Source organism: Opisthocomus hoazin, chromosome 10 (assembly GCF_030867145.1).
Source record: "Opisthocomus hoazin isolate bOpiHoa1 chromosome 10, bOpiHoa1.hap1, whole genome shotgun sequence".
NCBI lineage: Eukaryota > Metazoa > Chordata > Aves > Opisthocomiformes > Opisthocomidae > Opisthocomus > Opisthocomus hoazin.
In genome coordinates, this window is record NC_134423.1 from 10,883,825 (window position 1) to 10,911,205 (window position 27,381).

Sequence of the window (27,381 nt, forward strand, 5' to 3'; positions counted from 1 at the left end):
CTGGGGCTAGCTTATACACAGTAAAATTAACCTTTTTTTTTTTTTTTTTTTTTTGTTCTTCACATACCATATATTTATTCGCCCTCAGGAGTATGAGGGTGCACTAAGTTTTGGTTTTTAAATTACAACAGTACAGAAGATACTTAAATTTTCATATGCAAAGGTGAGCTTCCAACATGCTATACAGAAATTCAGTAGCTTGGTTTGATGGAAATAAAGATGCAGTGAGGAAGCTAGCTTTCCACAGGATGTGTTTGAGAATCCAAGTTGTTGAAGTTGCCTGTATTTAGAGGTTGATATTCTGTGAAAATGTTAGAAAATTCCTTCTTTCAGTAAGCAGTACAGCAGATGAGGCAAGGGTATTGCACAGCTCTGCACAGGAGAAAGGCATAATCTTGACACTTCTCTGTGAAGTTTCTTTCCTCCAGACTCAACACGTGTGTGAGTCTCAACCTTAACCCTCACAGTACAGGTCTCAAAGCACAGCAGTTTTTCAGAGAACACTGGTTAGTGCTGCGTTGTGTTCATTTCTGAAGTGTAACGCTTCCTTCTTCAGCTAATCTGCAAATAGTGGGTATAAATAGTAGTAGTCTGCAAATAATGTATATAAAACCCATTTTTTTTTTCCCTAAAGCTTCATTTGCTTGCTGTTAAAGGAAGAGAAATCCCTTCTTTGCCTGATACTGCTCTGTCGATGAAGGCTTCACTAAACTGAGACTTGTCTGGAGCCCTGTCTTTACATAGTTTCTGTTTAATCAGATGAAAAGAGTTCCTTTTATTTGCATATTTAATTTAAAAGTTCATTCTTCATACCGGTCCGTTAAGAAAAGCTAGTGGAATTTCAGCAACCTGCATAGTTAAATCCAGTGGAATATGAAAATGAATAGCCTAAAAGAATAGTCTACAGATGATAGTGTGAAGCTAAGTGCATTGGATGATGCTACTGAACAGAGAAGACAAAGGAGTATGTGGAGGCTTTAGCATCAAGTAACTGTTGCTGGTATATAATCCTTGTTAAGGAATGATTTGATTCTACAGTTAAGACCTTGTAGAATATGTAGAATCGCTGTTGGCTTCAGTCAAACAGGTTTGATGTTTCAGGTATTAGACAGTGGTCGTAGCTGCTAAGATTCCTCCAGAAACACTTCTCTGACACTTCTGTCCAAAAACCATCTGGTTTTAGACGTTCATAGTGTCTGAAAGGAAACTGAAGAAAAAAAATCTCTTCAGATTTTTAGATGGAGTAGAAAAACGGACCCATAAGCTAATCATGCAGTACTTCATACAGAGAGGCAACACTTAACTCTGCTGTAGGTCAGGGCTTTTTTTGTGTTTGGTGGTATGGGGTTTTTTCATTGGTAGATATTTTGTTTGGCTGGTTTTTTCGCCTCCTGAAACCACACTTATGAGCCACGTGTATTACCCTGTATTTCCCCGGGAGTGACTGAAGTCCAAGCAGCAGCAGGCGGCACTGCATGAGTCTCCTGAGATAATCTGCGTTTGGGAAACTGGCTGCTGGTGAAAGCCAGAGTTTCACACGGTTGGGGTTTGGGGTGATAGCTACCTTCCCTCATTTGGAGTCCTCATTCCTCTTCCATATTTTAAATCTTGTAATGCTAACTTTTAGCTCTCTGTTTTCTGAAAATCTTGAATGTAAAATGATATTTCGGGTGGAATATGTAAGCGGGGTAATTGTGTAACATCTAAGGTTTAGTATCAAAATCTTTCCCGTGAGCTTTGGCAGTGAATAGGAGAAAGTAGTCTAGGTACTTTTGGTGATCATGTTATTCTAAATAAGCACTTAATTTTGTAAGAGGAAAAGTTCTGTCCTTACTTTAAAGCTCAGAAAATGGAGGCAAAAGTTAATACCAAGGTCACAGAACTGTCAAAATATATCCAGTGCAGCAGTTATTGTTGTAAATAGGCATCAGTTACTTGATAACTGGTGTGTTCATTAGTTTGTCAGTCACTGGTGGGTTTTAGAGCCAGTTGTACTATATATGCATGTCGCTCGGGTCTCTTCCCCCCCCCCCCCCCCCCCCCTTTCTTTTCTCTTTAGTACTGTATCTTAGGCTGAAATATCAGGTTCAGAAATTGTATGGTAAGTTTTCTATCACTTTGATATGTTGAGTAATACAGAATTGAGCTCTAAAAGAACAGAAGAGGTTTCTGCCCTGGTTGCATAAACCACAAGAACTGTGAAAAATCACAAAAAAATATTGAGTATTTTAAGATTTACTTACATTAGTCTTCCTCTGTGTAGGTGTTCACTGATTATTTTTTTTTCTTTTTTTTTCCCCACTCTGTAGCAAATAACAGTGTTGCTTTTGTTCTGCGTTTTCTAAACCTATTGGTTGGCCTTACTTCACCCAGAAGCTGGTGTTCTAGCATGGATACTTCCCAACTCCTGTAACTTTTTTCATAACCAAATAAAAATATACTTTTGAGAAAACAGTAAACCTTATGTGGAGAATCTTGTTCTTGGGATTAGTCTTACTCTTCCAGTGCAACAGAGCAGACGGTAAAAGGAAATGTTTCTCTATTAGAAAATGTACTGTGAATCTGTCCTCGAAATCAAAATGCCAAAGAGATTAAGCTTCTTTACAGAAAAACATGTCTGTTGTTGTGCCTTGATTAAGAGTTTGTATCACCTATGTCAGGTAGTAGTAGATATTAATGTGTTGCTTTGGAGGGAGTGTCTTGTTTCTTTTGAGTAGTCTTCGCTCACTGGAATATGTAACTTTTAAGAAATCTAATCCTAATACAGAAATTAATATATTCTGAATACCTTCTAGTTAGTGCAATTTTGTAATGGAAATAAAGCTGTTTGATGCAAATGTCGCTTTTCACTTATTTGGAGTCTTTTTTTGTTTGTTCCAGGGTGCAGTCTCTGGGTCAGTTCAGGCTTCAGATCGACTTATGAAAGAACTCAGGGATATATATAGATCACAGAGTTATAAAACAGGTAAAATGCTTCAGGTTTCCCTTCTTAAAATGCACTTTAAAAGAATTCTCTTGGCAAATACTTCCTGCCAGTCCTTCTGTGTTGTCATATGTATATGTACATGTGTGTGTATATATGTGGGCACATATATATAAAAATACAAAGATACATACATTATATATAATCTCATTGTATAAAATAGTGTATTTGTGGAGAAAAAGGAAGTTGGGATACATATCCTCTAAAATGTTCTTCCTTTTTTTGTTATGCAAAGCTTCACACGAGAATGAACAGGATTGGTGTAACTATGAGAATGCTCTTGGGGTGAAGTACTGCAAAGAACAACTCGAGATTACTCCTGTTGGACTTCTGGAGTTTTCAGAACTCCGTGAAGTTCAGCTCTCCGGGGCAAAAGCTTTGACCACTACCAGTGGGTAGTACTGCTCACAGGAATATGCTTGCTGTAGAGGGATTCGCATTCAACAGCAGAAGGTTTTGTTATTATACAGGAGTTAAACTTAATTACACTACTGTTACTTTTATTATTTTGTGATGGTGTTAATGTGATCCTGAGCTCCGTGTACTCCTCGGAATAAGGATACCAATGGCAATAGAAAACAAGCTTGTCTTTTAAATTTGTTTGAATAGCAAACACTGATTAGCTTTAGGTAGGTGGTTGGCTGTTTTATTTGCTCCATATAAGGGCTGTATCTAAACTAGCTCGGCAAAGGAATCAGTATATTGAATTGTCCGAGTGTTGCCACACAAGAAGTTCAAGTGACACAGAGTTCAGGCAAGTTGTATTTCTGTAGGTCAGCCGGGCAGACAACTCCATCACTGCAGCCAGTAATGAGAACCTGGTGCAGACCAGGGTGGAAGTAGGAGGAACGCTCAGTTACAAAGTCAGTCTAAACTTCAGTCTGCCATCTTGTACTTTTCCGAACTCTTCCCCTAGTTTATTTCTAGTGGGCTTAAATCTCCCTTGGTGGCTATGGCGTTTGAGTTGGTGTGTGAAAGAGCAGAGTAGACAATAGGCTCCTATTTTGATTTGCCATGTTTACCTTTTAGGTAAATAGTTTCTGTGCTGAAGTACTGAGGACAATGGTAAGATGTCTGAAGTATAAATTTGATTAGGTTAATCTAGTGCTGATCGAATGTAGCCTACTTCTAGGCTTTATTGCAACTCAGTTCTTGCCAGTATGCCCTAATCACTGTCTGTCTGGTAAAGAATGGATTAGTGGGTGTAAGGAAGAGTCTAGAAATAGATCTGTACGAAGTCATGAGGGATGCTTTACTGCCCATGTATGATCTTAGGGTTAGTTTTTGCAGTTAGAACAAGGATTGGGTATAACAAATCTTCTTGACTATTAAGACTGTATGGTGGGTGCTTAATCCCATAGTGGTACTGCTGAAGGCACTGCCAGGAGCCCCTAGAATAGGTGTAGTTTGAGCTGAGGATTTGGGTTGCTTAATAACGCTGTTTCTTGGCTGTAGATTAAGAACAAGGCTTAACTAGTTGCAAAAGACTGAGCTCCTGATGTAGGAAAGTGTACTATAAATGATGAGGAAAAGTAAATCTTGCTAAAGAAAGATGAGCTATTAAAGGGTGAGTATAGTAACTTAGATTATGACTCAGGAATATGTAAAATGACTGCAACTGGATGTCAGTCTTTGAAACATATTAATGAAGTAAAGTGTCAAGTGGAGCTTGACACTGTAGAGCTGATTGATGGCAGTCCTGCTTTGAAACACTGTGCTACTGGTGTATTTATTAAATTCTGCCAGTAAATGATGCTGTTTGTCATAAAGCTTACCTAGATTCATTCCCTGGGGCTTCGTTTAGTCTTAGGACTTGAGTGAATTTAGATATCAGTTCCTCTCCTTTACACAAAACTCCTGCTTTTATCGCCTAGTTCTATCTTTTGCTGTTAGATAACTGTCACCATGTGAGCAGGGACACTGTAGATAATTGCCCTTTTTTTTTTTTGTGATCTTTGTTCTGAGTATTTGCTCCATGGTCTATTTTTCCCTTAATTTAATTTCTTGCTATTAACACTCAAAGGGAACAGTTGCGAAACTGAAAGGCTCTGGTAACTGTTGCAAGGTAATTTAACACTGGTTGGGGTTTCTGGGGGGGGGTGGTTTGGGGGGTTTTCTTTTGGTAATATAAGCCAGAAAATCTAAGGCTTCTCTTTAGTTGCTTAAAGATCACTCTTTTATTTAGTGTATGTGAGGTTACGTGTTTTCAGGATTGACAATAGGACAACACTGGGACTTCTGAAGTGAGTAATACTTGTAGTAATAGTCCTGTGAACACTTATTTTCTGTTAAACTGTTTTACAAAAAAGTAGCTTTGAAAAACATTATCAGGACTTCACCTATGGTATATATTCAAGGTAGTATCCATTTTAGAAGTAAAAGTTCCTTTAGTGATTGAAATACTACTTTTGGAGTTCAAGCAAAAAAAATAGTACAAGCTTGCTGTCAACAGGAAAGTTGCTTATCTACCTGGCAAATCTAGCTGAAGAACTACCCCTAAAAAGAAACAGAAAATCATTTTCTTATGAGCTAACAAGCAAAAAAAAAATTCCAGTAAACGAAGATGTTCTGCTGTAAATTAGACAGTTTCATTAACCAGTTTCCGTAATAGGAGTCATAAGTCCTCCAAACAAAGATGATCTCGTTTCCAAATACGGAGCTGGAGATTTGGGTAGTTCGTATGAAGTAGTTCGCAAAGGTTTTAATGTAATTTGAAGGGGAAGGGAAAGAGGAAGAGGAGCAAAGAATTTGGGGATATTAAATGAAAGATTTTCTGTTCCTGTCTTTAGTGGCTGTGTTGTTAATCTGTAGTGGCTTCAGCTCACTGCTTTTATCCAAAGCTGTATGGGATTTACTTCTAGTTGTAGTAAAGTTGCTGTAAGTAAGACATTGCCTCTATTTTGAAAGGGATTGTTTTTCTTCCTACCTTTTCATCTCTTAATTTTTTGCTTGCTTCGTGGTTCTGTGTGCTTGCTTTTACTTCATCACCTGTATGGATGACCTCTGAGAGGAATAAAACAAAAACCTCCTGCGTTTAAGTAAGGAGAACCTGCCTTGATTCCCTTCCCTGCCTTAACAACCTCTCAGAAACTGGTACTAATCAGATCAGTCCTTCCGGACAGTAACTTTTTTTCCTCTTACTGTGAGCTGGTTCCAAATAACACCTCCTGACTATTAAAAAAAACCCAAACAAAACCCCCGATAACTTTGGGTAGTGTTGTTAAGAAGCTTCTGTATCAAGGCAACAAGCAACCCCGTGGCTTCTGCTGTTCCTGCAGACATGCAGATGCTATTCAGCTCAAAATCTGGGTGCTTGAAAGGCTGATGAAGTAGCTTGCTGTTCTGTTAAGGGACATTCTTGTCAGTCCGGAACTGTGTACATGTCTCTGAAGAACCCTTTTACAACTTCTAGTGTAGGTATAGTACACGTCTTAAACCAGAAAAAGTTACTCCTTTGGGGAAGCTGGAAAAACATGTGGAGCTGAAGGACTGGTGCCTGAACGCTGGGTCAGAGCAGGACTTTCGGGGTGGTGGAAGGAGCGCAGGAGTAGGGCTAGAGGCTTAGTGAATAAACAAGCTGATGGAGAAGTTCTTTTGTGATCTTCTGTTATTTAGCATATTGTCAGAACCCTTACCATAACTTGTTCTCTTGTCTGTAACACGTATTTTACACTTGTGCTAGGTGGCAAAGCTGTAGTACTGAGAGGCTGCTTCTTCCAGTCTGCACTCCCTTTTGGAAGTAGGTGGAAGAAAATATTTTGGATACAACGGTAGAATAGATTAGTCATTAATGGGAGTTGACAATGAGCAGAGTTCTGAATGTCAACTCTTTTGTTGTTACATCAGAGCAGTACAAACTGAAATTCTTATACTTTGTGACTTCCACTTAGACCAATTCTAAAATAGTGTCCTTGGATCTGAGAAATTGGAAAAAGACCTTAATAGCTCCTTCTGTTCATCCTCGAACAGAAAATGTGGTGTCTCTGAACTAGCTGCTGATTAAAAGGGACACTGAGAGCACGGTGAGTAATTTTTCAGACCTACTTTGTTATCCTAGTCTTAGAAAATTTTGAAATCATCATCTTGGCTGCAGTACCCACTTGTTTGTAGCACTGCGGTAAGGAGGAAGAAGCATGGTTTCTTTATCTTGTTTACTGAGTTTTGGAATGTTTTAGAAGTAAAGATGTCAGGACAGCTTGAAATGTCATCTGTACTCCAAGTACTAATACTTAAAAGTTTCAACTGCAAAATAACATATTCTAGAACAATGTAAGTCAGAAATTAATATAATTCCCTGGAGAGAATGTAGTGACTGCAGTCTATCAGTTGTATAGCCTGCAGAAATCCTAGGCAGAATCCCAATTTGCATCTGTCTGCCAGATAATTATGTCAGCAGCAGATTTGCCGTTAAATATCGGCCCAGGTGACAAGTGTAATCATAGTTGTTTAGAGTATAGACATCAATAGCCCGGGGGGGGGGGGGGGGGTGTGCGGGAAGGGATTAGACTTTTGGACATCATTGATACTGTTTTCTAAATCTTGTCTGATGGTTAAAGGTTTTTCTTTTTCCTGGGCTGCTAATGAAACCTCTACAGAGAGGAAGCTTAACTGTACAAGAAAATGGCAGATAACCTTTCATCCTTCCCTTTGAGGGAAACGCACAACTGTTGCTTAATATGCCTACAAGAAATGGACCACTGACAATCACCCGCGGGCTTCCAGAGACAGCAATTCTTTTGATGCATCTTTCTGACTTCTTTGGCCAGTGGTTGGGAATGTGCCTCACCCAGTGCAGTATCTTCTTTTTTGGGGTGTCTGCTCCGTATGCTGTCCCATGTCCTGTCCTGGTCTGCCAGTAGTGACAAGAACCTGTAACCTACGACGCTGCGTACTCAGACTGTGTATTAAGAGTTCTAAAGGTGTCTTGGTCATGTGCTGAGTATAAAATATACTGAGTACTGAGCAAGCTGGAGTTGTAGCTGTGGAAAGTTTGAATGGGAACTGGGAGGAGGGGAAATGGTAGGTGTCAGAAAAACATTCTGATTCGTGTGGAATTTTTTTTTATAGAAGTGAAAGAATTGTTTGCCTTGTAGTTGCTTGGAAGTGTTTCTGATATTGCAGGAAGGATGTGCCTCAGTATCTCAGTGTCTTATCTGTTCCTTATGTCTACTGACAGTATTTGTACTTAAAAGCAGAGAATGTTTTTGCTGAATTTTACCTCGTTAAACTTCTGGTGCGTAATTAATTCTGTCTGATATTTCTACAGGGATATATTCAGTGGAACTGGTAAATGACAGCTTGTATGAATGGCATGTCAAGCTTCTAAAGTAAGTTATTAAAGTTTTGTCGTGTTCTGAAGAAACTTTTATTATTGCTGCAGAGATTCTTACTTTTGATAAATGAGAATCTCTAGCCAGAGCATATAAAATCGTGTGTGGTACTACAATTCTGGTGTACCGAAATGCGTACCAAGATTGAAATGCAGCAGTTGAGATGGCGAAAGTGGAAACTGTCTTTGCACAGCCACCACAGTGCGTATTAATGTAACTTTCATTACTGTTCGATTCTCTTTCCAAAACTACTCCAAAATATGAGACGTTAAATCGTGAATTCCTTTTGCCTGGAGTTTTTGCCTCGATGGTTGTAGTTTGGGTTTGTTTTTAATTTCAAGAAAATGCCACTTCTAGTTCCATTCAAGATGCAAGAAGAAACAGAACTGCCTTGGTGTCATTAGTTCTTGATTTCTGCACTTGAACAGACACACAGGACTGAAACTTTTAGGTGTAACATAACTATGACATATGTAATTGCATAAAATGTCTTCTCTTGTGTACTGCTTTTCACTGTGTGGACTAGATAACTCATCTTGTTGTGTCCATAGTCCAATAACTTGTAATTCTAGAGGCATTATATTGAAATTATTCCTGGTAATAGGATCACCTGCCATCATCCTAGAAGATAGCCTGTAGGAAGGAAAAGCGTATCCAAACTAGGCTGGGTGGCTGCAATAGATGACGAGAGATGGAAGAACTTCCATCGGTTCAGACATGTCATGGTGAAGAAGTCCAAGGACATAAGCTGTTTCAGCACAATAGTTGACCTGCCCGTAGGAACTGTTGCCTTGTCTTAGGGACCTCTGTGTCACCAGCTGCTGAAATACAGTTTTGTTTCCTCCTTAGTGCACTTGTAGGCATGTGAACGTTTTGAAGCTGAACATGGGAGGAATGATGTATGTCAGAAAAATCTGTGCCATATTACAGGAGGCCTTATTTATCGAGCGCTTCTATAGCAAAGTGCTCAAACCACTGTGCAGTGATGTGAAACCTCTGTTTAAGTGCTGTGAACAGGTCTGATTTGCTGCATGCGCTCCATTTTCGCTTTCTTGAAGGCCAAAAATGACTTCCAGAATGACTAGGAGAAGACAAGAAGTGTGGTGTTTGTTTATCCCAGCAGAAAGTGTCTGAGAACGAAGGAACTGTGTGCAGACTAGTTGAGGGGGCAAATGTCAGTGAGAAAAGAGCCCATTTGCCTGTGGAACAGTATTGGTCCTAGAACAAGGAACTCTGAATTGTCCTAGTACAAGCTGTGTCTTGAAATGATAGGTTTCTAAGCACTGGGAGATTGTCTTCTGAAAGAGCTTCCCATTGGTAGGATGGGGGCAAACTGCCCAAGTGATTCTGAAATGGGATTTAATAAATTTGTGGTTTCACCTGTAGCAGAGGATTGGATTTAATGGCCCATCAGTCCCTTTAACATCTGCTTGTGGCTTGCTGCAGGCATTTTTTGACTAGTCTCTTTGGAAAGCTGCTGGGGTGTCAGAGTCTGGGTGGGATTAACTCTGTTGCATTTGAATTAATGTCTAGGCTGCTCGCCACCAGCATTTTGTGACAAACAATTGTTGAAATTCTGCTGAGCAGAAGCTGCTGGCTTTAATATTTCTGCTGATGCAGATAAATTTTAACAGCTGATACAGAACTGTGATCACATATTCCCTAAAGGATTCACTAACTGTGTACTGAAAACTAGATCACTGCAGTCTTCCTGTCAAAATGTGCATCACTCCCAGACATACATTTCTGGTGAACTTAAGAGAACTAAAATTGCTTTTTCAAATGAGCAGTTTATTTTGTGCTAACTATGTTCAAATAACACTTGATAGCATTGGGAATGTAGTGGGTTGCAGCAACCTTTCATGCTGATCTCATGGCAGAGTATTTACTTTCTAAAGGGATCAAGAGTTTTCTACAGTGCACTTCAAATTAGAGTTTGTAAACTACAAATACGTAAAGGAGCTCTTCAGGAGTAATTACTGTTTACAGATAGTGAAAATATTAACTTCATTCAGGATGTCCCCCCTGCTTCTTTTACAGGGTTGATCCTGATAGCCCACTGCATAGTGATCTTCAAGTCTTAAAAGAAAAAGAAGGCGTAGAATACATTTTACTCAACTTCTCTTTTAAGGTATGTGCCTATGGAAAGAAATGCTGGGATCTGATTTGTAGCTTACTGTAGTAAGTGACTGAGTAGACCCTCGGCTGTTACTTGGGTAAAGATGGAGCTGTAGTATTAAAAAAAAAACCAAAAACAAACAAACAAAAAAATTTGCAACTCTTAAGTAGTTTGCCACTAAAGCTTCCCAAAAACTGCTTTTTAGGCAGTACTGTGACTTTTACAGAACTGAGAAATTCTACTGCTTCAAATCTGATTTGCCAGATAAGGCTATTGGAATACTTCCTGGTTAGGAGAACACTGTTACAGTATATGTCGTAACCTGGTTTTTGTTGTGCTTTTCAGGATAACTTCCCTTTCGATCCTCCCTTTGTGCGAGTGGTATCTCCTGTGCTCACGGGAGGGTAGGTTTGAATTGCCTTACAGAAATTTTATTTTGTGGTAAAAATGTTACAGCTTGAGGTTGGTTGATTGGGTTTGAAGGAACATTTTGTGAATACCGTGTAGACATCAAGAAGTTTCTCCCAAATATATATGCATGAGCTGCTGTAGACTGTGAGTCTGGTGAAGAGCTCAAAGTGCGAAATGAAGGCTGCTTCTCAAGCCTCATGAACTAGCAGTAGGCAAACAGCCGGGCACAACTTGTCGTTGAATTGCTTGTGTCTGGCTTCGAAAGACTCTGTGCCTGCCCTGCTGTTGAAGAACTGGCCTCTGAAAGGTTTCCATCCCTGTTGCTTCTCCCGTTGTTCAGAATAGTAGGGTGTTTGGAGTTGGTTCTTCGAAGGGGTTCTGATCCCTGCGTTGCCTTAAACTTGCTGTGCAGTCTTAACTGACTCTTTTGCTGGTAGCACGGCCGTAAAGTTTTTGTCTATAAAAACCTCTTCAAATGCTAATCCAAAAATACTAAACTTAATTGACACCATGCTCCAGAAGTCATCTAAAAACGTTTGAAGTGCTGTCTGTGACATGGAAACTTGTATATATCTGTGGAGAGAAGATTAAATTCGCCTTCCAAGGCTTTTATGCATCTTCTGCCAGTAGGAAATTATACCTGTGTGTTTGAAAAGGCAGTCTGTGATAGCTGGTGCTGATTCCGATTTGATTTTAGTTCCTGGGTGTCTTCTCTGCATTCAAGAAATGCTTAGTGCAGTTAAATAGTGTTCATGAGGGTTGCTGCTACCAAAAAAAGTAAACAAGCAGTGCCAGAATACAGAAAACTCACTTGGATTCTGGTTTTGTTGTGCTTGGACTGCTTTGTAGAACAAGAGAGAAAATGGCCCAGAAGGTTTGTATTTCAGTGATCGTTTCCATATGAATGCTGTACAGATCTACGTTGTCTGACCATCTTGATTAACAGGGAGGCGACATTTCTAGAGGGGTGAATTCTGCTCCCTCAGTCCCGGTTTTGTGATGGGCAGGCACGCTGATGCTTGAGTCCCAGGCAGCACAGTGCATGAGGAGGTGTTGCTGAAATTAGAAGGCGGTTTATAGGAAAAGAGCAGGGGAAGGTCTGCTTCCATCTCATTTGTCTACATCTTTGACTTATAGGTGTACCGACATTGTTTGGAATTGTGTTACATTTCTTTACGGAAGTGAATTTGTCTGGTTTTACAAATACATGTTAGTACTACATATACATGGTGTAGCCAGAAAAAAGCAGCCTTCCTTTCTTCATGGTCTGTGTACAGCTGTGTAAGCAGTTGTGCAGAGTAGCTCGGTCACTGGTTTTGGTAACTAAGTGCAGTTAGCAAAGGAAATTTTTTTTTGGTCTCACAGTGCCTGTTGTTATGTAAGTATAATACGGCTAATTAGTTACAATATATTACTGGTTAAAGGGCTTTTCAGGTTTATGTGAACAAAAAATTTAACAAACCAGCCTGCAGGAGCTCAAAGTGCTGTCAACGGTTTCATCTTTTTACTAACTGCTGATGTCAAATGTATTTTCTTTCACGTTTGTTTCTAGGTATGTCCTAGGTGGAGGTGCATTATGCATGGAACTGCTTACTAAACAGGTGAACACAGACTCTTTTCTCTGGATTATAACAAAGCATGTTTGAAAATAATGAAGATGGGTCTTTCCCCTGAGTTGAAGAATCCCTATGTGGAATAAATTACACATGCCAAAGGGAGCATGGTGGAATAAACCTCAGTTCCACAAGATTTGCCTTGCTGATCTTGTATGAGATCTTCATTTCTGCCTTGAATGGCTTACAAGAGGTCTGAGGAAGAGACAAGAGAGCACATGAACTTTGAATTCTCAGAGTTTCTAGGAGGAAGGCAGGGTAAAGAGTGAGTTCTGAGGAACCAGACACATTGTGTTCCTGTCCAGGAGCTTCTGCTGCCGCGCAAAGTCAGCTCTGGAGAAGTGAGGAGTGCAGAAGACTGTAGGCATAGATGACTCTTGTGTAGACAGAGTGATCAGTTTTCTCTTTAAAATAAGTAAACGAATGAAGTAACTATTTGCAGGCTCTGACAGAAACTTTTGTGAACCCTGGAAGGTAAAGGAATGCTGGCGAGAAGCAGTAATTTTCAAGGCAGCAAACTTGTCGTAGCTCACTCAGTGGCTTCATGAGATAGCAATGTTTTGCTGCTTCTTGCAACAATTTCTGTTGTGACATTGCTGAACAGGTGTAAATGTTGTAATAATGGAGCTGTTCTTGTGTCTGTCTTGCAGTATTTTGGAAATGTGTGATTCAGCCTTTTCATTTTTCCTACAGGTTCTTAGTACTAATACTGTATATCACTTTCCAGATTTTCTCTGGAAAATAGAAATTATTAACTGAAAACAAGTAGTTAGAACTAAAACTGGAGTGCAGGAAAAAAAAAAAAGTAAAGCACACGTTCCCAAATAGATTTGCAAGACGAGCAGAAGCAGCGAGTGCATGCTATATAGAAATATTTCCTTCCTCCTCCAGGGCTGGAGCAGTGCCTATTCAATAGAATCAGTCATCATGCAGATCAATGCCACGTTAGTCAAAGGAAAAGCCAGAGTACAGTTTGGAGCCAATAAGGTAAATGCGCTCTGTATACCAATTGCACAAATTGCCGTTAGGCTTCCATTCCTTTGCCGAGTTGCGTAGAAGATGCTTGAGGACAGAATCGGCGTTGCAAATATCTTTGCATTTTGAATTATCTTGATGTCTGGTGCGTGTATGAGTATTTTATTGGGGGTTAACGATGAGTTTGTTAAGAAATGATGAATGTACGAGGAGGATAAAACAATACCAGGCAAATATTTCTGAGCTAGCTGTTCGGCATTAATTGAAATCTTAATTCGGTTCAAGTGTGCATGGTGGTAATGGACTGTAACTTAAAGACATTAAAGTACTAAATGCTATTTTCAAAGGATGTTTAAATATTTAAAGTCAATGAAATTGCCACTTGGATGCCACTTTTTAAGTACTGGTGCAAGGATAGTGAACTAGGTACGATGTAGAAGCTTACGATCCCTCTTCAGCGGGTACCTGGTCAGCTGAGCAGGACAGGGTTGCGACAGGGATTGCCTGAAGCCCACCGCTGTGGTTCCTTGTACTTTAAAGCCAGGAATGTTGTAACGTCATGTGTGGTTTTTCTTTGTAAGCCCACTGTAGAGTTTCTTCGTAAAACAGTTTCTAAGTTTCACGTGTCTGGGTGCAGGTTTTTTATGTTCCTTTTTTCTCCTTTCAGAATCAATATAATCTAGCAAGAGCACAGCAGTCCTATAAGTCACTAGTACAAATACACGAGAAAAACGGTATGTATATTCTTCCGGCTCCGTTCTTGTCTCTGCAGCAACCTGGGCACTGGTATTGGGCTGTGGTAAAACTTGAAGAGCCAGAGTGTCTTGTGTTGGCTTGGGAAGACCATAAATGGTGTTTCCTTGTTCCCATCTTGCACTAGGAAGACAATAGTGCTTAAAGGAACTGGACTAACAATCATGGCAACTTTTCCAGCTTAGGTGAATGTTCCCAGTGTTCGTACTGGCTTTTGAAAGGTAGCTCAGCGTAAGTTTCAGCCAGTTGATCTAGTGAGTTTATTGTTACTGTAGCTTTTAAAGCATCTTATTTGTTAGTGAAATGCCTGCTGGAAGTTTACCCCTTTCCCTGAAAGGCTTTGTTTCAGTGTGCTGAGACTGTAGTAGCAGGAATCATTAAGGAAGAGATAGAGGGAAAAGAAAGATCAGAGAGTGAAAAATGCAAAAAGTCCCAAGTGCAGTGCACTGGCTGGGAAACTGTGCAGTAGAAATGGGAGACACATTCATTTATTTATGTATGTATTTTACCTCTTTTAAGGCCAGCTAACGGTCTCTCAGCTGCCAAGCATTCAGATGGTTCAGGTATAGCTGCATTCATTGTGCCACGATGAGAAGGCAACAAATGATCTGAAGCTTTAAAAGGTTGAAGTGGCTTATATGTTATGTAAAAGTAGGCAGCAGAGTTGGTGCCCTGGCCTCGTGATGAGGGAGTTAGGCCCGGTTACCACTTTCGTGACGTTTTTTGATCCAGGTTGGACATGGTCTCCTCTGGGAATTCACGTTGCTGTGAACATGAGAGCGTATTTCAGTGTGACTGTAGTGAGCATCTCCATTTCCCTGCCTCTAAAATTGAACGTAATGCCTTCTTTGCTGTTGGGAGGAAGATCAAAGATAATGACATAACAATACTTTCCAATTTTATGGTATTTTGATCTTGCCGTTAACTGAGTCTTTTACTTTTTTAGTTTGCAGCAAAAGCCAGCATGGCTGTCTGTTTACTTCTAGCTATGTGTTAGCCTTGCCTGCAGCGGTTATTGCTGCATCAGGAGCTGCACTCAAGGCATTCACAGCATTTACTGCTGCTGCAAAAGGTGTATTTGACTTATAGCTGCTACCTGTTCTCTGGGATGACATAAATAGGCCCTGTACTCACTGTACAAAAACTTAGAGGATTTTTTTAGAATAGTGGCTGGGAGAAATTAGATTGGCGATCTGGAGGTGGCTAGAAAAAAGCCTATGCAGCTTCGATCAGGTATGATTCAACTGCTAAACGTGCCAAATCCCGGCAGGGGGCAAGTTACTCAGCTGGCACTTCCGAGCCCGTTCCTACAGCAAGACTCACAGCAGTGGGATAAGCCGTTCAAATGCTTGCGCGTGCCTGCCTCTTCAGTACACGAGGCGGGATTTATACACGAGTATCCCAGTGTAGCTGTGTTTGTCTGTCTCTGCATTAAGTGGCTTGATGACTTGGGGGTTTGACCTGTGTTCCATTTGGTTTTGTTACAGCCATGTTCCTCCCTCAACAGCTTCCTCTGCTGATGTCCAGCTCAGGATAGCTGCTGCCACAAAAAAAACCCCAAACTTGGAAGTATTTAATTTTCATGCCCACATACTGGGTCTGATCCTGGAATATGCCACGTGCTTCATCTCCCCTGCCGCAGACCACTGGTGCTGTGGGCTCTGGGTCTCGCTGAGCTGGCCTGCTTGAGAGAGGGAAGGAGATTTGGCTTCCATCTCCCGCAGATTCAGGGCGAGATGGTGAGATCGTCTTGGCGCAGCGGTCCCTAACGCGTTTCTCTGTTCTCCGCAGGCTGGTACACTCCTCCGAAAGAAGATGGCTAACACTGAGGACTGTTGTATACCTGGACCAATGTCAACCAACCAAGCTCTTTTTTATGTTTTCCAACACAGACTCAAGCTACGAGTGCCCCTGTAACAGCCATACTGAAGACTTTAGCTATTAGATAAGTTAGTGGATAATTTGTCAACTGACACATAAAGTATAAGTTACAGCCTTACCATTCCGCTCTCCTTAGGTATCCGGACTGAGCAGTTTGGGCCTTTGCCGCGTTTGTTCTTATGGATTACGCATTTTTGGGCCACGCCCTCCCTTCTCCCTTTTTGTTTTTTATTTGAAGGCATAAGCTCCCTCCAGCAGGCTATCGAGTTGCTACAGATCGTGCAGTAGGAGTGAGTTCTTCGCACACTTTTGTGTACTTTCTTACCTTTTGCAAGGTGCAGACTGCAGAGACTTGCGTTGTATTGTTTCATTTAAAGCCAAGAAGTTTAATACATTGTTTAATACTGTTTTAGGAAATGTCAGGTCTTGCAAATCACAGTAGTTTTTCTGGTCTAAAATGACAGCATTTGTAGTATTTCCAAATTAATGATATAGGAAAAACACATGTATGTTAAGTCATTAAACATTTTTCATGGCTGGATGAGAATACGAGCTGTTTCTTGGACAAGATGCTCTTTGTGTAGATTATGTTAATTTTTTTGTTTTGGTTTTTTGTGTTTTCTTTTTTTTTTGATTTTTTTTTTTTTAATGTTTTTTAAAGCAGAGTAAGGCTGTGCCAATTAAAATCTTGTAACTAGTCACTTCCACTGGGGCATCAGAACTTGCCGGGCTGTTCCTGCTACTTGTTGGCTCAACCTCCTTAACAAGAAGACCCGCAGTACGAAGCTTGAAGTTGTTTAAAATACTAAAAAAACCTTTTAAGGTGTTCCATTTTATTAACGGGTTGTTGCAATCATTTGTAAACTAATGAACTTATAAAGTGATTGGCACAAATCGAGACAAAAGTCCTGGAACAAAAAATTTTTCTATAAAGGCTACCATAATGTAGAAAAAAGCTTGTCGTCCGCTGCAGCGGTTTAGCAGTGTCGCCACGGGCACGGCGGTGGTGGTGCTACCCAGAGACAGACTGATGGAGCTGGTGGCTCGTTCTTCAGCGGCGCAGCCGGGTCTGGAACTGCGCTGTGCGGTGTGGCCGTGCCCAACGCTGGCTTCGGCGTGAGGCCTCGGCGCTGCGCTGCGGGTACGTGCCGGGGCTGAAGCGCTTTTGGGGCGCGGCAGCTTCTTTCTGTGAGGGTTTTCTGGCTGACGCCCATCAAACTTGTGCCCTGCTCTGCACGGGCCACATTCGTTGGCTCCGGGACCCGGTTTGTGCTGGGAAGCGGGGATGGGCGGGGTTTGGCACCGCTTCCCCCCCCCGAGGCGGGGGCCCCGCGCCCCGCTCCTGGTCGCGGAGTTACGTGGCAATGTACAGTGATTTGTAAACTTGCATCAAGTTTATGAATAAAAACCGTTTTACCAAGTGCGCTGTCTCCGTGCTGGCAGGGGGGGAGGAAAGCGGGAGGGGGGGAGGGCGGGGGGGTCCTCCCCGCCGCCAGGCGGCGCAAGCGGGAGCTCTCCTGCGGTCTGCGCCCCCGCGTGACCGGAACTCCGCGTGAGGCCGCGCGGCGGGGAGGGGCTGGGGACGCCGGTGCCATGGAGGCCAGCGCTAAGGGCGGCTTCGTCCTCGGCAACCTGGCCGAGGTGGTGGAGCGCGTCCTCGGCTTCCTGCCCACCAAGGCGCTGCTGCGCGCCGCCTGGTAAGGGCCGGGGCGGCGGGGGCGGGCGGCCGGGGGGTGTGGAGGTCGGGGCCCGGGCCCGGGGCGGCCCCGCCGACGCGCTGCGCTCGCGCTGTGTTGCAGCGTGTGCCGGCTGTGGAGGGAGTGCGCGCGGCGGCTGCTGCGCGCGAGGCAGGCCGTCGCCTGGGTGTCTGCGCTGGAGCCGGGACCCGCCGAGAGCCACGCGCTGGTGCGCGCGCTGGCCCGCGAGCTGGAGGTAGGCGGCCGCGCGGGGGGGGGGGCGGGGCCCTCGCTCTCAGCCTCGCGCTCGCGGCCCGGTCTCTCCGCAGCGGGTGCGCGTGCTGCCTCAGACCGTGCTGTACGTCGCGGACGCGGAGACGTTCAGCGGGCACCAGGAGTGCCGCGAGCAGAAGAAAGGTGAGCCGCGCGCCGGCTCGCTCCCGCCGCGGGGGGCGCGCGCCGGGCGGGGGTGTCCCCTCACAGCAGCCCGCCGCTCGCCGCCCCGCTCCCCTCCTCTTTCCGCAGCCAGGAAGAGGAACAGCAAGGAGACGGCGGCCGCTCTGGAGAGCCTGCTGCCCGCCCGCTGCCGCGTCCTCGGCCTCGTCACCCCCGGCGTCGTCGGTAGGAGCGCGGCCTCGAGTCACGCCTCGCCTCGCGCTGTGCCGCGTGCCCCTTCCCACCATGTTCCCTCCCTGGTGGAGGCGCGGGTCTCACGGAGGCTGCGGCGTTCTGCCACCGCGACAGCCGTGAGGGGTGCGCGGTGTTGCTGCCGTTCTCGCTTCGCGCAGTGAGGTTGTGGTGGACGGGGTCGATTTCGTTGAGCGGGCAGCGTACTGCTGTTGTTCCTGGCACCTTTGTGTAACCGTTGGATGTTTCTTGGATTTATCCATATTTTTCGGAGTCACGTTGTGATGGGTCGCACAGGACATCATCGGCGTGTGCCTGTTTGTTACGGTCTAGCGTGAACCGTATCCAATAACTACGGAAAATTCACAGTCTCCCTTGGCAGTCTTTTCCTGGTGCTTCACTTTTTTATCATTAGAAAGGTTTTTTTTATCATTGGAAAGTTTTTTTGCCTAGTTTCTCACCTTAAATTCTCCTCCCATGGCATGAGCGGGATACTTGATTGTTGTCACTAGCATAATTCAATACAACGCTCCCAATACTTGTGTCACTCTGCTTTATGCTGTCATCACGCACTTGTGTAACACCTTAAACATCTGAGTGCGTTTATGTACCTGCAGAAGGTGGCAGGAAGGCTTCAGACAGCCGTATCGCGCGGTGCTTGTTTTCCAGCTGATTATGTTTGGCATGGCTGGGGGGAATGCCCAAATATATCTACGTCTCTGTGTCTGAAGTGACTTCGGCATGATCTGTAGCCAGTGGACTCCTACGTGCTTCATCTTTCCAAAGCATCAACAAAAAAATCTCGCCAGTTTTCAATTAGATACGTTGTTATGGAAATGAACCATCACGTTTTACATTGTCTACACTGTTCTGTTTCTCTTAATCTGTGTTACAGCGTAGACAGAAATACTAGAATTGCTGAATATAACACATTTGGCTTTGTATCTTTGTAGTTACCCCGATGGGTTCAAGCAGCAATCGGCCTCAAGAAATTGAAGAGGGAGAAGCTGGGTTTGCTTTGTTGTTTCCCAAAATCGATGGGGTGAAAATCCACACCTTCCATTTTTCTAAAGACTCAAAGAACAGGGTCTTTGATGAAAGTAAATTTGCCGACGCAGGTATGTCCTTGTTCTCCCCTTTATTTGGGCTTTTGTGAATGTTGTGTTGCTCTTCTGGGCACCGGCGTGGAATTGTGTGTGGAACCGAGGGCTGCTGGGCTGGCTCTGTTCGCAGAGCACTCTGTGGCTCTGCAGGGCTGCAGCTGGTAATTCTGCATCTCTGTTCTTCCCATTCTCGGGAGTATTTTAAGTTCCCCTGAGTTTTGATCTCAGGTTATCTCAGTTAGGTTTTAAGTGAAGCTGTTAGAGGGAGCTGTCAGGTTTTAAGTGACCTCTAATTGGTTAAAGATAATGATAAATGAGTTTGTACTGTTGGGAGTGGTTCCGGTTGTAACAGTTTAGAAATGAGAGCTGCTTCTCTTCTCCAAAATAACTTTGCATTTAGATCCTAAGTCAGGTGGTGTAGCAAGGAAAGGTAGAATGGAAGACAGCGTATTTCAATAAATACAGTTTACGTTCCGCACGTTGCGTCCGTGGTAGGGTAGGTCTTTTATGAAGTGTAACATAATGAGGATTTCTTGAGTCTTCTAGGAACCTGGGAGTTTCTGCCGTGGGATAAGCAACTGGCTGATGTACATAATGTATTTAATTTTCAGGTAACGCTATTTGCTGCATTGTGGTTCTTGTTGAATAACCGATATGCACAGTTCTTACCTGTAACAGGACGATTAAGGCCGCGAAGTAAAACTGAAGAGCTGTGCCTTAAGAGGCTGTGGTAAACTCGAGTGCTCTGCTAAGGAAGTTGAAAGCCAAAAGAAGCAGATGCGGTTGTCTTTTCCTTGCTTAGGTTCTTTTCAGAAATTCCCGCGTACGTGAGGAATGCAGCCCAGCTCGTGAATGCCTGGGCCAAGTGTGTCTTGTTTTCCCAGTGGCAGCAATGGAAAGCCGTAGCTGAAGGTGTGATGTGTTATTTGAGGAGAGGCTCAGATGGTTGGACTTCAGGGGTTAGGATTTAAAAATGAAAGAGGACTGGTGCTTGTGTGTTTGTGTGTAGGTCTGAAGAACAACCCAGATCTCCGGGTGGTTCTGCTGTTTGGCTACAATTCCTGGAAGGCTGGAGCGACTCGATTTCTTCATCAAATAGTCAATCCCTTGAATGAGAAAAGTATCATCCTGGCTGGGGGACAAGTGGAGAGCTTCACATCACTGACCTCTGAGAAGTAGGTATCTTTTTCAAGGTAAATTGTAAAGGAGATTTAAAATAGGAGAAACACTGCGGAAGCCATAGCCTGTTAGTTTTGTCATAATTAGAGATGCCAGTTAACAGCAGCAGAATGACAGGGTTTTTGAAAGAGAAGAAAGTCCAACTGCTACGCTGTAATCTAGCCAGAAAAGCTGGAAGCTTTGTACTCCTGTGTTACAAATTGGATTCTGGAAACCCAGCTGGGAGAAACCCGCTGCAGGAGATTTTCAGCTTCAGATACCCTCCGTGTGCTTATTGCAGTCTGTGTTTGCTCTCTGGCTGGCAGATAAATTACCACTCATGGTGACAGAGACCGTTTACGTGAGCATTTCGTTTCTGGATAAGCCCCGTTTCGGCTCGCGTTACAGAGCAGTAGCTGAACACGCAAACAGGACTGTGCCCCAGGAGCACAGCTAGTATGCTGCCGAAGGACAAGGCGCTCGCAGGACCTGGCCAGATCTCGCCCAGCTTAAACCCCTTCGCTGTGTGGGATCCTTGCGGGGCAGATTCGGGCTGCAGGCGCTCCGGCTGCTTTGCGGTGCAGGTAGAGGCCTTTGTGCTGTCCAACGCACCAGTGCAGCCTCGCTGGAGCTCCTGGGCTGGGCTGTGCGGTGCAGGCCTTGCTGCTGGCTCCTCTCGTGCCAGCAGAGGTCTGGGCTCCGCAGTTATACCAGCATCTCTCTTGCGTCTGATTTATGCCAGCTGCATCATTACTCCGGATAAGAGAGCTGACCATATGTTAAATTATTGCTAGTAAAGTCTAGGCGGGTAACTGTTACAACCAGCGTGTCCTGGCCAACCAGGGAGGCTTAAAGCAGCATGAATCTGAAGCCATTACTGACTGCCGCCCTGGTTTGATCTGTAAACACGGAGCATCTTTGCTTGTCTGAAGTTAACTAACAGCTTAGTTGGAATTAGAGCTGTGATGTACACAAACTGCTGAACATGGCATGTATTTGAGAGGTAGGCTTATGCTTTATCCCTGGTAGTGGGTGTGAAAGTGTTTCCTTATGAGAGGTTGCTAAAATCTGAAGGGTTTGGTTTGTTTTTTTAACTATGGGTGGCTTCCCGAATCGCTAGGAGGTTGGTCTGCTTTGCAGCCCGCTTCTGATGCGGCAGAAGTTTATTCCGGTCAGAAGGGGCGTCCCTGGAACACTGTCTAACTGGGTGGCCGTTGCCTTGCAGCGCCAGCGCCCAACCCGGTGATGCCTGCGGCGTGGTTGGGCTGGCGTTCAGTGGCCCCCAGATCCAGAGTGCCACCGTTCTGTTGGACCAGGACGTCGCTGACGAGAGGACGGCAGAAGCCGCCATGCAGCGTCTCAAAGCAGCAAACATCCCCGAGCGCAACACCATTGGCTTCATGTTTGCGTGTATCGGCAGAGGATATCGGCATTATAAAACCAAAAGGAATATGGAAGCAGATGCATTTAGGAAGTTTTTTCCAAATGTTCCCCTCTTTGGCTTTTTTGGACACGGGGAAATAGGATGTGATCGAATAGTTACTGGGAATTTCGTATTAAGAGAATGCAATGACATAAAGGATGACCTGCTTCATGGTTACACTACCGTTATGACTCTTATTCATCTTGGTTCAACTAAAGCAAACCAAGCGTAAATATGTTTTTACTACTTTGGTGAGCTGTTTGTTTCGTTCCAGAAAGCTGAGAAGTTGGGAGGAGCAGACGTCGTGCAGTCAAAGCCCCTTCCAAAACATAAACATCATTTTGGTAATGCTGTCGAATCTTGTAGTTGGCATAGCGTTCAGTATAATAGCTGCGAGAAAGCTTTGCGCTTCGTGTAGTCCCCTGTCCATGTCCGAACTGCAGGTAAATGGTATTGGATGGAATTCTGCAGTTGAAGAAAGCCTCTTTCTTCCAGAACGAGAACGGCTTGCACAAAGGGCAGTTGGAGTCCGAATAGCAACGTGCAGGAAGAAAGAGCACTTTGATGCGCTCTGTCTGTGTACGTTAAACAGCCCAGGAAAACTGCGGATGCATATGAAAATTCTGATGCATAAAATCCACCATTTCCTGGATTTTATTTTGAGAGAGATGCACAGCCTACCCAGACTTGAGTCCTATTTACAGAACTGAATGATTTTTACTAGAAAAAATGAATGAAAATCTTTAGAGGAAAATAGCAAAGTGCTCATTAAATAAAGATGAAAACACATAAAAGTACCTTGCCTTCTATTCTTGGAGAAAAAGCTCCAATTTAAAGAGATGATGTCCAGTTACAGGCTCAACTTGTCTCACCATCTTGAACTGAATTTCACATGTCCTAAATATTTGGTTTAGAATGATGCCTGATACTTTGTGTGTACCAGCAGTGTCAGTCTTTGGCTGTTTAATTTTACACAACCAAAATGTACTGGTTGCCTTTTCTTTTAGTTTCTCATGTGACGTGATGCTCTCTATTATAAACTTAAATCCAGAGTGCTAGAATTGAAGACTACCTGGTATCTTGAAGTTCCTTTTTTTGCCTTTTATTTGAAATTGTGAGGCACGCAAGATGTGGCTGCGTTCTGTTTGTACGGAGTCTGTAAACAAGACTGGTGCTTTTGCATGTTTTCCCCATGGTTTTACATCAGTCACCTGTTTTGATCGCTGAGGCTGGAATGCAGGATCGCAAAGTTCAAGTAAATAAATTCAGCATAGTCTCAGTATAGCTAATAATATATAATAAGATCAGTTTTGCACCATTTCACCACACTTCTAAATGCCAAATCAGGCAGCTGGCCCGCTTTCAGTGTAGGAAAAAGAAAATACCTTGCTGTCTGTTGCACAACAAAGTAATGATATTTTGCTTTAAATCTACCAGCTAAGACTACCATTGGCAACTCTTTGCCCGTATCTAGTTAAAACTTTTCCTGAGCTTGGCCTAATGAGCTGAGGTAGAGGCACATCTGTCCTGGTGTTGACTGTTGGTTTCGGAGGGTGCTGAGCACAGACAGCGCTTTCCTGTGGCAATGTTGGTGGTGGGTTTTTTGATTAGAAGACACAGGATGAACTGTGAACTCCCAGTGGCCTTCTAGGGATAGGAGCCAAGGAAGCGTGGGTGTGACTTGGAAAATGGTTAGTTACTGCATCTGGAAGGAAAGGTATTTGGAAGCGGCATGCTTGAATTTCAAGAGGAGCCTCTCAGCGGGAGGTGGATGTATGTTTTTTATACCATAACCGGAATGTCATGTTTGGCCCTTTCTGTCTGCGTAAGCTGTGTGTCTGACAGGAGGCAAAGGAAGTGTTTCATTCCTGTAGCTGTTAGTGTGAGCTGCGGCTCATCAGCATCTCTGCTAGTGAGAGCCCATGGACTTGGTAACTACTTGCAGTAGATGTGCAGTCAACCATGTGTCCTGAACAGCAGTGCGAATGTGCCCAGGAGCTTCCGAAGCAGCAGACGACGAGCTCCAGCCGTGGCGCAGCAGAACAGGGAGTGAGAGTGGCTGGAAGGGGCTGATGGTCAGCGAGATCAGTAGCTGCCCTCTCCTGCAGCCGGGGGCACTGCAGAGGTAAACACAGCACAGAAACGATGCTGGGGTGGGAATCCCTGGAGCCTGCAGCCGAGCCCGGGATCGTCTCCAGTCTCGGGGTGTGGGAATGAGTGCAGGGCACCCCAGAACCACGCACTGCGTGGCTGGAACCACTACGCTGCCCCTCCAAGAGCACATCCCATCTCCCAGGGGACACTGATAAAATTGCAACGTCTGCGATTAAAGCGTTTTGCTATCCAAATTCATTTTGCCTTCACACTGTCATTTGCTCTTCAGCCACGACAACTCCTGGGTGAAATCAAAATACGTTTGCCTAAAAGGTGCACGTACCAAAAGGCAGTGCGATAATTCATACCTGTCACTCAAAAAATAACCGGTTTTAAAGTGGACAAAGTTAGTTAAATGAATATTCAGCAATTAAGGGAAAGGTGAATAGCGGGACTGCTCTAAAGATAATTATCTGCAGTTACAGTGCTGATGGTACGATGTTTCCAGCAAGAGAATATAATTCCTGAGCAACCACAACTGCAATTTGGTTGTGTTAAGAAAGAAAGAAAACCTTCAAAGTCACAAGACCTGCAGGGAGGAGCAATGGTTTTGCTGAGAAAAGGTAAAAGACATTCTTTTTCCCCGTGTTTTGAAGATGAATAATGTTTTGTTGTATATTTTTTCTTAATGCATCTTTCAGTTAAGTGAACTGGAGGCTTCAAAAGTACAAAAAAATAATAGGCAAGCGGTGTGAAGTATAAGCCCATACTTGCACAACCAAAACAGCAATTACCAAACACAAAACTGTTCCTACAATTTTTATTTTAAAACTACTAATCCAAAAATCCCCTTATTACAGGACGTTTCTGTAACAGTTGTAAGAAAGTGAGAATAATTGCTAGTGAAGAGCCAAGTTATGCTAAATTGTCACCACTGTACTGCCAGAAAGCAATTTCAGTTAAAAACTGCAGAAAGCTGCAAAGATAGCGCACTTGGGCCTTGTTACTCTCTGTGTCAGGTTTGTTTTGGCCCGAGTTAAATTGGAACAAGGCGGTTTCAACAGATGACTGAGTCATTCTGAATCATGCCCCCTTGGCAGGGAACAGTAAACCGAGATACGGAAATGAAGCAGCCAAACTTTGACTTCCAGCGTGCAGCAGAGAAGGCTGATAAGAATGTTAAACCTCAGACTGGATTTTGAAAAGACGAGTGGTTACGTATGATTCTTAATGAATTGTTAGTTAAAAGCCTACCTCAAACTTACTTGGTGTCATTACCCCCTCTTAGTTTATTTTTGTCTTTCTGAAAGTGGAGAACTACTTTCTACTAGGAGTAACTCTGTAGTGGTGTTTGTTAGCTTTCACAGAAGAGTGAGTCAATAACTTTGGTATTGACCTAGGTTTTCTGAACCCCCGGTGTCTGGCCAAATACAAAAAAACATTTGCCGTTCAGATGCCTACTTCTGTTTTACTCAGTGGAATGATACAGGGAAAAAAAGTTGGAGGTCTGGAAGTTAGCATAGTTAGAAGTTACAAAGATAGTAAACATGTAAATTTAAATGGTCTTTTATGTTACAATCTCTGAGCACTCTGCAAACATTAAGAAATCATTATTTTTCCCGGTCTCTTATTATTTTTCATGATTATATTGTGAGGAAGATTTTGTATTTTTACTGTAGGAGTCTGTAGTGGATCTCTAAAATACATTCTTAATACGGCAGTTGTGTTTTGCACACACAAAAGCAGTGAGATGAACATCAGACTGTAATTATCAAATCTCCACTGGAAATTTTCCCTGTCCCTGAGCCCGTTTCTCAGCCAGATGCAGGTGCCCGCAGCGGCCATCGTTTGGGATGGGCTCTGGGGTTGCCGTGCGGGTGCTCTGCCTGGGAGCGTGTTCCCTGAGCTCCACGCTCAGCCGTGTGCAGCCAGGCGAACTGAGCTCGCTGCTGGGTTGGCGGGCCTTCAGGTCGGAGTTCAGACATCGCAGGACCCTTGTGCTGATCATTTTATGCCTGCCAGCACTTCACAACAGCGCAGGGTGCTTTTCTAAACAGACGACATAGAGCCACAGTGAAAAACTCGAAACTTTGTTTTCAAAGGAAAGGCACAAGATAGGTCTGGATTATTTGGAAATTATATTACCTGGATACCTATGTTAGAATTATTAGGAGAGAAATAGCTAACTGGAATTTTTTTCCAAGTGCTTTGATAATTTAGGAGAAAAAATTTTATTCCCAAATTGATGGGATTTGTGCTTGTAAATGCTTTTTAAAAAACAATGTATAAATTGCCATCGTTACATTTCACAGCTAGAACCTCATGCAGATTAGCAGGTAGCACAAACTTCTCAAAATAAATGTTTCAGAGTGATTCACATCACTGAATCAGTGGCAGTCATGTCACTTTTTCCAGATAAATTTTCACAGCTACAAGAGTTAGAAACAGCTTTTTTTAAAAGAAGCTCGTTTTAGCTGAGCTGTCAGTGTGGCAACAGCGAGAGCAAACACCAATCCCCTCAAAATAGGAACTCTTCTAGAATCTCCAGAGCTGCTGAAAACTATTGAATAGCTTGAACCAGCAGTGAATTCTGTGATGGAGGATGTACAACCTGGATTTGAATTAGAGAGCCCTGTTAAAAAATGCCACCATTGGCTGCTCAGCTGCATTTTTACAGCCCATCATTTGCCTATACAAAAGTTGTGGTTACAGTATCATTACTGACATTGAGAGGGTAACTGGAAAAGAGTCTTTTAATGTATGCTGAAAAAGAGTGTTCAGCTGTTACACAGACTGATGTAGAGGTGCATTTAGAAGTGGTAGAAATTGGTTTTGGTTTTAATTTGGGGGATGGAAACAGGAGTATCTTCATGTTATTTCAGGTCCCACAACTGCAGGCTTTGTCACACGCCCTTAGCTAGCTACAGAAGGAATTCCTGGGGAAAGGCTTTGTGCAGTATCCATCCCAAACAGAACTGAGTGCCAGCATGCCTGTTGGTATCTCTCAAATTCTGTATTTGGTGCTTTGCTATCAAGAAATTGCTCTCTCACATTACCTACGAATTGTGTTGAACAGGTTACAGTCACAAGAAAAGGAAGAACAGGCTTTGGATAAGCACAAGCAGCGAATGTCACAGTAATGAAAATGGTTTGGAGTTTTTTTGACATCTTTAGGTGTGCACGTTTGGGTTTTTTTGTTTGCTCATTTTCCCCCAAAGTGCAGAAAATACTGCAG

At 43.4% G+C, this 27,381-nt stretch overlaps 2 protein-coding genes across 4 annotated transcripts in view; both read left to right on the forward strand.

Moving 5' to 3' along the window:
• The window catches only part of UBE2Q2 (ubiquitin conjugating enzyme E2 Q2), a 52,221-nt gene extending 34,736 nt beyond the window's left edge, over positions 1-17,485 (forward strand). For both annotated transcript variants that reach the window (XM_075432198.1, XM_075432199.1), the window contains 8 exons: positions 2,881-2,965; positions 8,250-8,310; positions 10,354-10,444; positions 10,778-10,836; positions 12,396-12,444; positions 13,348-13,443; positions 14,099-14,165; positions 15,976-17,485. In XM_075432198.1, coding sequence (XP_075288313.1) covers positions 2,881-2,965; positions 8,250-8,310; positions 10,354-10,444; positions 10,778-10,836; positions 12,396-12,444; positions 13,348-13,443; positions 14,099-14,165; positions 15,976-16,007 — 540 coding nt within the window. In that variant the 3' untranslated portion in view covers positions 16,008-17,485. The remainder of the gene's footprint in view (positions 1-2,880; positions 2,966-8,249; positions 8,311-10,353; positions 10,445-10,777; positions 10,837-12,395; positions 12,445-13,347; positions 13,444-14,098; positions 14,166-15,975) is intronic.
• A 142-nt stretch (positions 17,486-17,627) lies between these two features.
• On the forward strand, positions 17,628-22,846 carry FBXO22 (F-box protein 22). 2 transcript variants are annotated; one of them, XM_075431254.1, is made up of 7 exons: positions 17,628-17,762; positions 17,865-17,997; positions 18,071-18,158; positions 18,267-18,362; positions 19,322-19,486; positions 20,481-20,646; positions 21,855-22,846. In XM_075431254.1, the coding sequence occupies exons 1-7, from the start codon at positions 17,659-17,661 to the stop codon at positions 22,282-22,284; spliced, it is 1,182 nt and encodes a 393-aa protein (XP_075287369.1). In that variant the 5' UTR covers positions 17,628-17,658; the 3' UTR covers positions 22,285-22,846. The 2 variants fall into 2 exon arrangements, with proteins under 2 accessions (XP_075287369.1, XP_075287370.1); XM_075431255.1 differs by lacking the exon at positions 18,267-18,362.
• The last annotated feature ends 4,535 nt before the right edge of the window (positions 22,847-27,381 follow it).